This window comes from Lactuca saligna, chromosome 6 (assembly GCF_052625555.1).
Source record: "Lactuca saligna cultivar CGN05327 chromosome 6, ASM5262555v1, whole genome shotgun sequence".
Taxonomy (NCBI): Eukaryota; Viridiplantae; Streptophyta; class Magnoliopsida; order Asterales; family Asteraceae; genus Lactuca; species Lactuca saligna.
In genome coordinates this window covers 137,921,996-137,933,217 of record NC_136422.1, presented here as the reverse complement: position 1 = coordinate 137,933,217, position 11,222 = coordinate 137,921,996, and the positions used below count along the sequence as shown (strand labels likewise).

Below are 11,222 nucleotides of genomic sequence, written 5' to 3'. Positions count from 1 at the left end.
GGATAGCAAAGGAACTCGACGAGTTGGGTCAACTGGAATTTGACATTGACTTTAACTTTAACCAGAGCGTTGATTTTAACCAGGGGTAAAATGGTCATTTTACCCTTTGAATGATTTTCAGTTTTTAATTATGTATTATATTGAATTAATAGCTCGGGGATTCGAGTGATCAGCAGTTCGGGTATCTGCCAGCTAGCAGCGAGAGGTTATTTGTGGGATTCTACAGTCAACTTGTAAGGTGAGTTTTCTCCAGTAGGAAGGTGTCGAAGGCACTAATACCAGACCGTTTATGTATGTTAGTGTATGCCGGATTAGATCCGATGTTGGGGATAACCCGATGTAGCTATATGTTTTCGGATTTCGGTCCGATGCCAGGTGGGGCCTAAGGAAGGTTATTATGCATGTTTCCGAACTACGGTTCAATGTCAGGTGGTACCCAAGGAAGGAAAGCATGTTTAGTTATACTTTTTGTCTTTGTGATACTTATAATTGATTGGTAGGGAGGTGAGTGTGGGTGGGGGCCCGTATCTCATCACTAGCTGAGTGTGGACGGGGTTCCATATCTCATTATTAGCATAGTAGGGATAGGGCCCAAGATGGGTGGGGCCTTGAGACTTGCAATTATAGTGTTGTGTTTGTCTATTATGTATTAGCATGATTATGATTATATGTTTGTATGTGTATAGCGGGCGAGGCCCAGAGACAGGCGGGGGCTGGTAGAAACAAATCTGTATACCGAATGGGGCCCGATGCTGGGCTGGGCCTAATGTTGGATTCGTCTAATGTCGAGCGGGGCCCGATGTAGTGGGCTAGGCCCAATGTTTATAGTATGTGATTATGTGTGTAGTATGTGGTGGTTTGGGGAGACTTCACTAAGCTTCGTGCTTATAGTTTTCAGTTTTGGTTTCAGGTACCTCTGGTTGCAAGGAGAAGAGCTCGGGATGACTGAATGACACACACCACAGTTTTCAGCCTGGGATATTTTAGACTCCGATATTTTGATACATGGTTTCAATACAATATTTGATATGATGTTTAAGATACAGAACTTGTGACTTTATTATGTTATTTTATGAATTATGGGTTTTTCTTAAATGATTTAAAACAAAATTTTTGTGCTATATTTTTAGGATGTTACATTGTATTCTCCAACATGTTAGTGAATGCCTTAGACTCCTCTTTCATTTGATGCTTCTTAAATCACAATGCTAGTCAATTTTCATGAACCAAGTGTTTATTTGACTCATGAATTTGATTATGAATGTGTGTTAATAGCTTTTCTAACCATTATATCATTTATGAGGAATCTAGGTGACACAAGTTTTGAGTTGCTATAGCCAAATAAGAATCCATCAAACTTAATGCACCACAAAATTATGATGATTAGTCAACTAACTAAACTTGCAATTTAACCCAATATCAGAACTTTTTGCTTATAGATTTATATTTTTTCAATTTAGTCGTTTACTACAAATTAACTTTTATCGCATTTAGCATTATAAGAAAACCCCTATCATTATACATTTTGTTTTTTATACACTAAATGCATAAAAGTGGTTTGAGCCAATTTTTATGGATTCGATCCTTATTACCGCTACTATAATTCATTTTTATATTGCATAGTTTTTAGTATTTTATTTATTTATTTTTTTAATTTAGTGGTCTCGTCAACCACCAGATTGCAAAGCCCGATATATCATGATGTTTTCTAAAATGTCATCACAAATATTTTCAATATTTTCAATTTGAACATTTAATTCATCTCAAGTGCCTGAATCATACTAGTCTCACACCCAACCCCTTTGCATGGATGCACATGACCATGAATTAGAAAACTTGTAAATGTCTTTAAAACATAAAAACATTTAGAAGATCTGATCATGTTTCTAAACTCTTTCTATATAAAAAATAATTGAATGAAAGCATAAACATGTACACACAGTATTCCAAGTACAACATAGCATAGAGCATATAATGCAATGTCATATAGTGAACATGTGTTAGTAATTATATGTACTAACCTTGATCGTATAGGTTATCATCCCAAAATCTCTATAACACCTAATTCCTGGTGCACATTTAATTATAATTTATTTATTTTTATAGAGCTACTCGACGAGTTGGGAGCCCCAAACTCGTCGAGTAGAAATGAGATTGGCCGCGAGGTTTTAAGCAATCTACTCGACGAGTTGAGAGCCCTCAACTCAACGAGTAGGTCTGCTAGAGTGAAACCTAAAATTTGGGGTTTTGCACCCTATTTAAGCATCTTAATCCCCACTTTATGGCCTCATTTCCAGCCTCTAAGTCCCAAACCCTAATCCACGAAACCCTAGAGCATTGTTTGAGTTTGTGAGCCATTTTGAGTGAACTTTGTGTGATTTGAAGCTTGTAGAGGAAGGAGAAGAAAGAGGCCTCCAAGAGAAGATTGTAGATTCAGAAGCAACATCTTATCCTCTTCATTTTCTGGTAATCAAGCCTCTAACTTGTCTAGTAGTTTCTTAGATCTTCTTATTTTCACTTTATTGGGTTTTTGGGTCCAAGAAGCTTGACCCTTGGGATTTGGACGTACCAAGCAAGGATCCCTTCAGATATGGAATTATTAAGGGTTATTATGGCATAAAGGTGCAAACTTTATGCCATTTGAGCCCCCATGCAAGCTCTAAGGTGTTATTTTGGCCTTATAAGCCCAAAAGGTCATTCATGGAAGGAAATTTAGGAGCTTTACGTGTTCATTTGGTGTCTAGGACCTATATCTCGGTTTTCATGCTTTGGTTTGGAGTATTATTGCTTTTGGACAAAGATCTATGTCCTAAATAACTAGGGTTTGAGCTAAACCCATTAATCAGGACTATTAACGGGTAAAGTGGGAAACTTTACCCTTAAAACGAAACTTTAAGTATGTAGAAAAAGTATGGAGTTTGGATATGGAGAGTAGAGGCTTAATATGTTAAGATGGCCCAAATAGACAGATGAACTCGTCGAGTCGATAGAGGGACTCAATGAGTTGAGTCGTATTGTACTGATTTTGTACCAGATAGAACTTGACGAGTTGGGGGATGAGTCGGTGAGTTGGATCGCACTTTCAGGATTTTTAAGTTATAGAACTCGACGAGTTGATTGGTCAACTCGGCGAGTTGGGTCAACCAAAAATGTTGACCATGACCAGGGGTAAAATGGTCATTTTACCCTTAGAAGGATTCTCAAATTTTAACTAAGTGATTATTGTGATGTTGATAGTCGGGGAGCCGTTGGAGCAACCGTCAGAGATTCCTCACACAAGATTTCAGTAACCAGCTTGGGAGGTGAGTTTTCCTCCGGTAGGAATGGGTCGAAGGCACTAATGTCGGCCAATTTATGTATGTTAGCGTATGCTGGAGTTAGGTCCGATGCTAGGGTTAGCCCGATGTGGATTATATGTTTTCGGACTTCGGTCCGATGCTGGGGAAATCCCTAGGAATGTATGTATGCTTGATATCTTCGTGATTCTTACATGTGTATGTTTATATGTTCCGGGCTTTGGCATGATGTCGGGGCAAGCCCGATGAATGTTTAGCTTATATGTTATGTGTTATGTATTCCGGGATTCGGTTCGATATCGGGGCAAGCTCGAGGAAGATTTAGATTATATGTTATGTTAGGTGTTTATTTTATATGCTTGATGATATGTTATATGTATACCAGACTTCGGTCTATGCTGTGTGAGGCCCGATGCCGGACTTTGGTCCGATACCTGGCGGGGCCCGATGTCGGATTCGTCCGATGCCTGGCGGGGACCGATGTAGTGGGCATGGCCCAATTAATGCTATTATGTGATTATGTGTATGGTATGTGGTAGTTTGGGGAGACTCACTAAGCATTGTGCTTACAGTTTTCGGTTTTGGTTTCAGGTACTTTCGCTAGCAAGGGGAAGAGCTCGGGATGACTGCATGATACATACCATAACTTTTAGCTTGGGATATTTCACAATGATTTATTTGACATGTGATTGATATGGATACACTGTTTTGACATTTGAGATATTATGGTTTATGTTTCAATTAATGATTTTTAGTAATTCTGTTTAATTAATGATTTAAAAATGAAAATTTTGGATTATAGTTTTGGGATGTTACAATCTCCTTTAAATGGACGGTGTAATACATGTTTTCCATCAAATGTATTATTACAAAAGATGTAACTTGTTAACACGACAAATAAAAGGAATAAAACATGACCCTTGCTTGAGTGTATGTGTAAAAGGGTGTACTGTTGTCGTATCATGAAGAGAAGGTTGTTGAGCCTTTAAATATGAGTTATGAAGAACTACACGACGGGTAGAGCCCATTAGACGTAACTCAGTGTTGTAGGTTGCTATTCTGGAAAATGGTAACCTATATTGTTAAGATGGTGTTAGAACATGATATGTAGGAAAGTATGTTGTTAAAACCAATATAGAAGATGACACATATGTTGTAAGAACACGATGTGTTTAAAGCCAACGTGATGCGTACAAGTGATGTACATACGTGTAGTCGTCGACCATAGAAAACAAATTAAATGTGAAAAGTCGGCCGTTTGCTTAAATCTTACACACATACACGAAATGGAGAGTAGGAAGAGGCGATTTAAAGGCTTAGTTCAGAGATGCATGCCAACCACATTTTCGCATATGTTGGTGTGCAAAATTTATGTCAATTTTGGTCATTTTTTATTTTGTGCCTATTTTTTTGGTAAACTTTGAAAAAAAATATTATAGTATTTTTATTAACATTGTATATAGAAATTCTTTACTTATTCTTTCAAATATGTTTACGTAAATATAAAATTAAATTAAATTTGAAAAAAAAGGATGTGCTCTTGACATACATTGAATAGTAAGAATGCTTGTTAGTTTTGTATTAAGTTTTTAAAAATATACATAAATATCAAAAAATTTAATTTTAGTGCAACAATTTTAGTCATCCCATAGGGTGGGATAGAACCAAGTTGCTTTCAAAGTTGGAAGACATCTTATAGACTATGTTACAAGTAGATTGTCTGTTTCAGCCCCAATAACGATACAAGATTGGGACAGTCGCCTAATTTGCCTCTTTTTAGGTATGACCTGAGTGAGTGTGTGGTGAGGTGGACATCAATGTAAACATGTGGGTGTGGGTGTGACGGTAGGTGTGGGTTTGGGATGGGGTGGGTGTGGGTGTGGGTGTGGGCGTGAACATCAGTGTAAGAGCGAGGACGTGTAAGGTAAGTATAGACATAAGGGTGAGTGTGGCGTGGACGAGAAACAATAGTAATTTCTTTTGAGTTAATAAATCATAACTAAAATAAAAAGAAGCTTATTAATTGATTTTTTTAATAAACATAATATTTAATGGATTTGTGTCTTAGCCAACCTTTTAAAAAACAACATATACAATATAATATAGGGATATGTTATTAATACCTCCTTTTTATCTTACCACCCATTTAATTATTACAAATTTGGTACAAATTTATATTTTTAAAATTTATAACAACTTTTTCAGAATTTTAACCAATAAACACAAAATATTTTCTTTTAACACATTGAGTTTCGAAGTTGTTTTAATCAGATTTCCAACTAGAAGAATAAAGCCACATCCAACCACCAACAACCATTGTAAGCCACTACCACCTGCCATCGGTGAGAGAGAGAGAGAGAGAGAGAGAGAGAGAGAGAGAGAGAGAGAGAGAGAGATGTCACCATTATCCAACGTCGGTCCACCTATTTCGCCGGAGAAGAATGAAATCGTCGTAATTGAGCAAGCATGAGAAAGAAATACTCGTTGGAGCGTTGTACAGATGGGTAAAACGTCGTCGGAAATATGAAAACGTCCCTTGAAACCATGTGAATCGTTGGAGTGTGAGAAAGAGATAGTCGTAATCTAAAAACCTTACCGGAAAGCGCATGACACCTTGCCGAAATCGCTTGAAACACTGCAGGAAATCGCGTGGGCAGTGGCCAGAAATCGTGTGAATAGGGGACGAAAATCACCTCTCTCCCGTCTTGGTGGCTAGGGCTTAAGAGATAGTATCCTTTTTTATACTTAGAACTATACTATAACAACCTATCAGTTTTAAAAATATTTCATTTTATACCCCCTGACTTAAGATTTTTTATAATTTTTGTGTATGTATATTTATTTAAAAAACATCAATCTAATTATTAAAAAAATATTTAATATCATTTATGTATTTTCTTTTAATAAAAACACCAGTTTTTATAATAGTTTTAAAAATTGAAAATATTTATTTATTGTAAATACATAAATATTTTTTAATTTATTAACTTATTTGGTATCGTTTTTGTAAATAGATTTATAGATATTAATTATTTATATTGTAGATAGATTATAAATAGGGGTTGGTTACCAAATGCCTTCTAGCGGTTCCCTCATTGAGATTGAAGGTTCAAACATCATTGAAGATATAAATGAAATTATGAGTAGTTTAAGAGTAAAGTACATTTGTTGTTTTAAAAAATAAATAAGGGTAAAAAAACATTCAATTTTATCATATTAACATCCTAATTAAATTTTAAAATATTTTTATCGGTTGAAATTGTATTTGTTTTTCGAAATAACTTATTATATATTTATTATATATATAGTTAATTAATTATATATTAATATTTTATAAAGGTGTTAGTATATATAAATCTTTAAACACAAATTCAATGGCTGATCCGGTGCTAATGCCTTTAAACACAAAATTTAATGCAATTTAAAGGAATTTGATTTCCTTTAATTTTGTTTACCAAACGTTTTACTAAAAATTAAAATTCTTTAACCTTAACTTCGTCAAAGGTCAACAACAATATGGAAAGTCTACGAAAAACCTCAATCCTTTCGAAAATCAAAATCATCGTCCGTTACGATTTTCATCAACCAGTTGGTGGGCGGAGTTCCCACAAACACTTGTTAACTTAGTTTTTTTCTCACTGAAAACCCAATGTTTTCTTCAGCTGTATTCCCTTCTTTCTTTCTCTATATCTATCCACCATAACTATTCATGATTCACAGAATTCACACCAGCAAAAACGTCAGAAACAAGAAGATTCGGGAAGAATGGCGAGCATTGCTACCACTTGTTCTTCCGGTTTGATTTTGAGGAGAAAAGAATCAACCACCAATGCAGGTTCGATGCTTCAGTTCAATGGCCTTAGAGCCATTGAATCTAACCAGATTGCTGCTTCATCTGGATTCAACCCTAGTTGGTCTGCATCTACTTCAGGTGTGATCCTCTTATAAAACTCCCCATTTCATATACAACTTTTCGCTAAATTAGTAAATTACAACTTGTTATTTTGACTTTCGATTGAACATATTCGCAGCGTCGAAATCTAGACCAATCAAGGCTATGGCTTCGGCTCCCAAACGAGAAACAGACCCGAAGAAAAGGGTTGTCATCACCGGAATGGGAGTTGTCTCCGTTTTCGGCAACGATGTCGACACATTCTACGACAAACTCCTAGAGGGTCAGAGCGGAATCACTATAATAGACAGATTCGATTCTTCCACTTTCACCACTCGTTTCGCTGGTCAGATTCGTGATTTCTCTTCCGTCGGCTACATCGACGGGAAAAACGACCGTCGTCTTGATGACTGCTGGAGGTATTGTTTGGTCGCCGGCAAAAAGGCGCTCGAAGACGCCAACCTCGGCCCAGAGATCCTAAAATCCGTGAGTCTTTCCAACAAATTCTCAATCTTTCCTCATCCACATAAGCGAATAACACAAAAATCTGATCTTTTTACTGTTTATTATAGATGGACAAAACGAAAATCGGAGTTCTGGTCGGGTCCGGCATGGGAGGTTTATCGGCGTTTAGCACTGGAGTCGAATCGCTTATTCAAAAAGGATTCAAGAAAATCTCTCCGTTTTTCATTCCATACTCCATCACTAACATGGGATCGGCTTTATTAGCTATCGACACCGGTTTAATGGGCCCAAATTACTCGATTTCTACAGCTTGTGCGACTGCAAACTATTGCTTTTTTTCAGCTGCAAATCACATTCGAAGAGGAGACGCCGATATTATGGTTGCAGGTGGAACCGAAGCTGCTATCAATGCTACTGGTGTTGGTGGGTTCATCGCTTGTAGGGCTCTTTCCCAAAGAAACGACGAACCCCATCGGGCTTCTAGACCTTGGGATCAAAATCGCGATGGTTTTGTCATCGGTGAAGGTTCAGGCGTCCTGGTAATTTACAAATTACAACTCTTTAATATATGAAATTAAACTTGGGCTTGGGCCACTGTTGTTAGGGTCCAAATTGGTAATATATGTCAGGATTGGGCCTGGGCCCGTTTAGAAGTTGGACTTTTTGAAAGTCACATGGGTAGTAACATATTGATTATTGATAGATTATGGAAAGCTTGGAGCATGCAACAAAGCGTGGAGCTAATATACTCGGGGAGTATTTAGGAGGAGGTATAACTTGTGATGCTCATCACATGACTGATCCTCGCAAAGATGGGCTTGGAGTTTCGTCTTGCATAACCAAGTGTTTAGAAGACTCTGGTGTTTCACCCGAAGAGGTAATATATTATACAGGATAGAACAGGTTGTACTGTGTTTGACATACAGTACTAGTTTCACGGTTAATGTCAATTAATATCCAAAAAGGTGGAACAAAGAACAACATGAACTTCTCTCAATCTCTCAGTTGTGCAAAAAACATGAATATCCTTATCATCGTAACCTGTTGTTACATTACACGGGGCTTCTAACATAATAATAATAGTTGATCTTCACACACTTGTAGGTGAACTATGTGAATTGTCATGCAACATCGACCCTAGCCGGGGATTTAGCCGAGGTTAATGCAATCAAGAAGGTCTTTAAGGATACATCTGAGATCAAGATGAATGGAACCAAGGCAAGAAACGTTAAAAGTTAAAACTCATTTGAATAATCGTTTTTTTTTTGGACATTTAAATTGTTTATTAGAGGCTAACATGGAAAATACTTTTGTTTTAGTCGATGATTGGACATGGTCTTGGAGCTGCAGGTGGATTGGAAGCCATTGCATGCATAAAAGCAATCAACACCGGGTGGCTACACCCTACGATTAACCAAGATGTAAAAATGGCTAAAACCCTAAAACCCTTTTGCTACATTAATTGGCTCTTTATGTATTCAGTCATGTTTTAATCTTTTTCTTTTGTGTATGCAGAATTTGGAGCCACTGGTTGACATCGATACAGTCCCAAATGTGAAGAAACAACATGAAGTCAACGTTGGTATGAGTCAAATATAATGAAAGTTACATTATATTAAATAGTTCGTATATCTATTGATTTTGATGATTTCTTGTGTTGATGCAGCCATTTCTAACTCATTTGGGTTTGGTGGGCATAATTCGGTGGTTGCATTTGCTCCTTTCAAACCGTGAACCTTTTTCAACTACATGTTCCCATTTCTGCACACAAAAAATTCGTTTTTGGGACCCGATAAACAGTTGAGCATATTTGAGCGAATTACGTATGTGTGATGATCATTCCAAGAAGAGTTTTTGATGTAACACTATTTTCCTGATACATGTATTCGAGGTGATTAAAAAGATCGGTGATTAATAAAATATTCATCATGTTTTGCAAAAATTTCTCTCATACTTTTATATATATGATTGTTATTGTTAAAAATAGAATTGCTACACCAACAGTTATTCTTTTGCAAAAAAAAAAAAAAAAAAAAAAAAAAAAAAAAAAAAAAAAAACAAACAGTTTCGGTTGATACATTCTAGCTAGTATGATATCAACTCATAATAATTAGCTTCATAAGCATGCAAAAAAACTATAAAATCCATAGAGGGGTTATTATCAAAGTTAGTTCGGTAAAACTAGCCATTAATTGGAAGTTGTTGTTGTAGTTTTTAATTATGCAATAATGTTCGCTAAAAGTATTTGTTAGCTTTTAAAGGTATAAAATTAAATGAAAATTACAATCTAAAAGCTACCAAAAGCTATAAGCTCTAACTAGAGTTTTTTATGAGCTTTTTATTAAAGGGATAATGACTTAAAAGGGTAATATATTTTTAGATTTGTACATATTTGATCACTAAGTTTTTTTTTCATCTACATTTACCCCTTCAACTTGTTAAACTGTACACATTCAATATTTATGACCGGTTACTCCAGGTTAACCGGGAAAAATGATATAATAGGGTAATATATTTTTCATTTTGTATACATTTAGTTCTTAATATTTTTGTACACATTTAGACCTTAATATTTTTTTGTTTCAGAATAAGTCATTTTTGTTTTTGTACACATTCAGTACTTATTAATGTTTTCTTTAGGTTTTCTCACGACATCTTACGTGAGATAATCATTGATGAAGTGTGTGAGACTGTTGATGTTTATATGGAATGTCTCATTTTCACAACAAAAAAATTTCATTTTTAAATAAGGCAAAACTTCCTAATTATAAATCTATTATTAAGAAAAAAAATTTATTCCAAAATACATTTATCGAAAATCAGAGTAATATAAGAAAATATGTAATGCTCAATAATGCAGATGAGTGTGTATAATCATGCATTCGCCTTCCCATGGCCAACGATAGAACCTGAAAACATAAATAACTGGGTAAGCACAAAGTTTAGTGAATTTCTCCCAAAATACCCAACACAAGAAACGTATTATAATGCATAACGGACCCACACTCATTAGATTGGTATACATTGGCCCAATTAGTCATCAGACTGGAATGCCAACATGCAACAGGTCCAATCAGTCATCGAACTGGAATACTTAGGGTTTGTTGGCATGACGCCTTAATCCAACCGCTCTTCTCGAGTCTTCGTGCCTACAGCCTATAGCCGGCCCGCACCAGGTATCTTGGCCTACAACATATAGCAGGACCACCTGAAAAGTATCCTAACACCATATGACTATCACACATAAGATGTCGTGAAAAAAACCTAAATAAACCATTCATAAGTACTGGATGAATAAAAAAATAAAAATGACTTATTTTGCAATAAAAAAAATATTAAGGACTAAATGTGTACAAAAATATTAAGGACTAAATGTGTACAAAGTGAGAAATATATTACCCTATTAAGTCATTTTTACCGGCTAACCTGGAGTAGCCGGTCATAAGGACTAAATGTATACAGTTTAACAAATTGAAGGGTAAATGTGGACGAAAAAAAAACTCAGTGACTAAATGTTGTATAAATTGAAAAATATATTACCCTTTTAAGTCATTATCCCTTTATTAAAA

The 11,222-nt window shown here is 35.8% G+C and overlaps 1 protein-coding gene across 1 annotated transcript; it reads left to right on the top strand.

Moving 5' to 3' along the window:
• Window positions 1–6,855: 6,855 nt before the first annotated feature.
• On the top strand, window positions 6,856–9,557 carry LOC145000809 (3-oxoacyl-[acyl-carrier-protein] synthase I, chloroplastic-like). The gene is made up of 8 exons (XM_078960092.1): window positions 6,856–7,227; window positions 7,328–7,674; window positions 7,761–8,192; window positions 8,357–8,530; window positions 8,758–8,871; window positions 8,973–9,074; window positions 9,169–9,235; window positions 9,320–9,557. The coding sequence occupies exons 1-8, from the start codon at window positions 7,062–7,064 to the stop codon at window positions 9,385–9,387; spliced, it is 1,470 nt and encodes a 489-aa protein (XP_078816218.1). The 5' UTR covers window positions 6,856–7,061; the 3' UTR covers window positions 9,388–9,557.
• The last annotated feature ends 1,665 nt before the right edge of the window (window positions 9,558–11,222 follow it).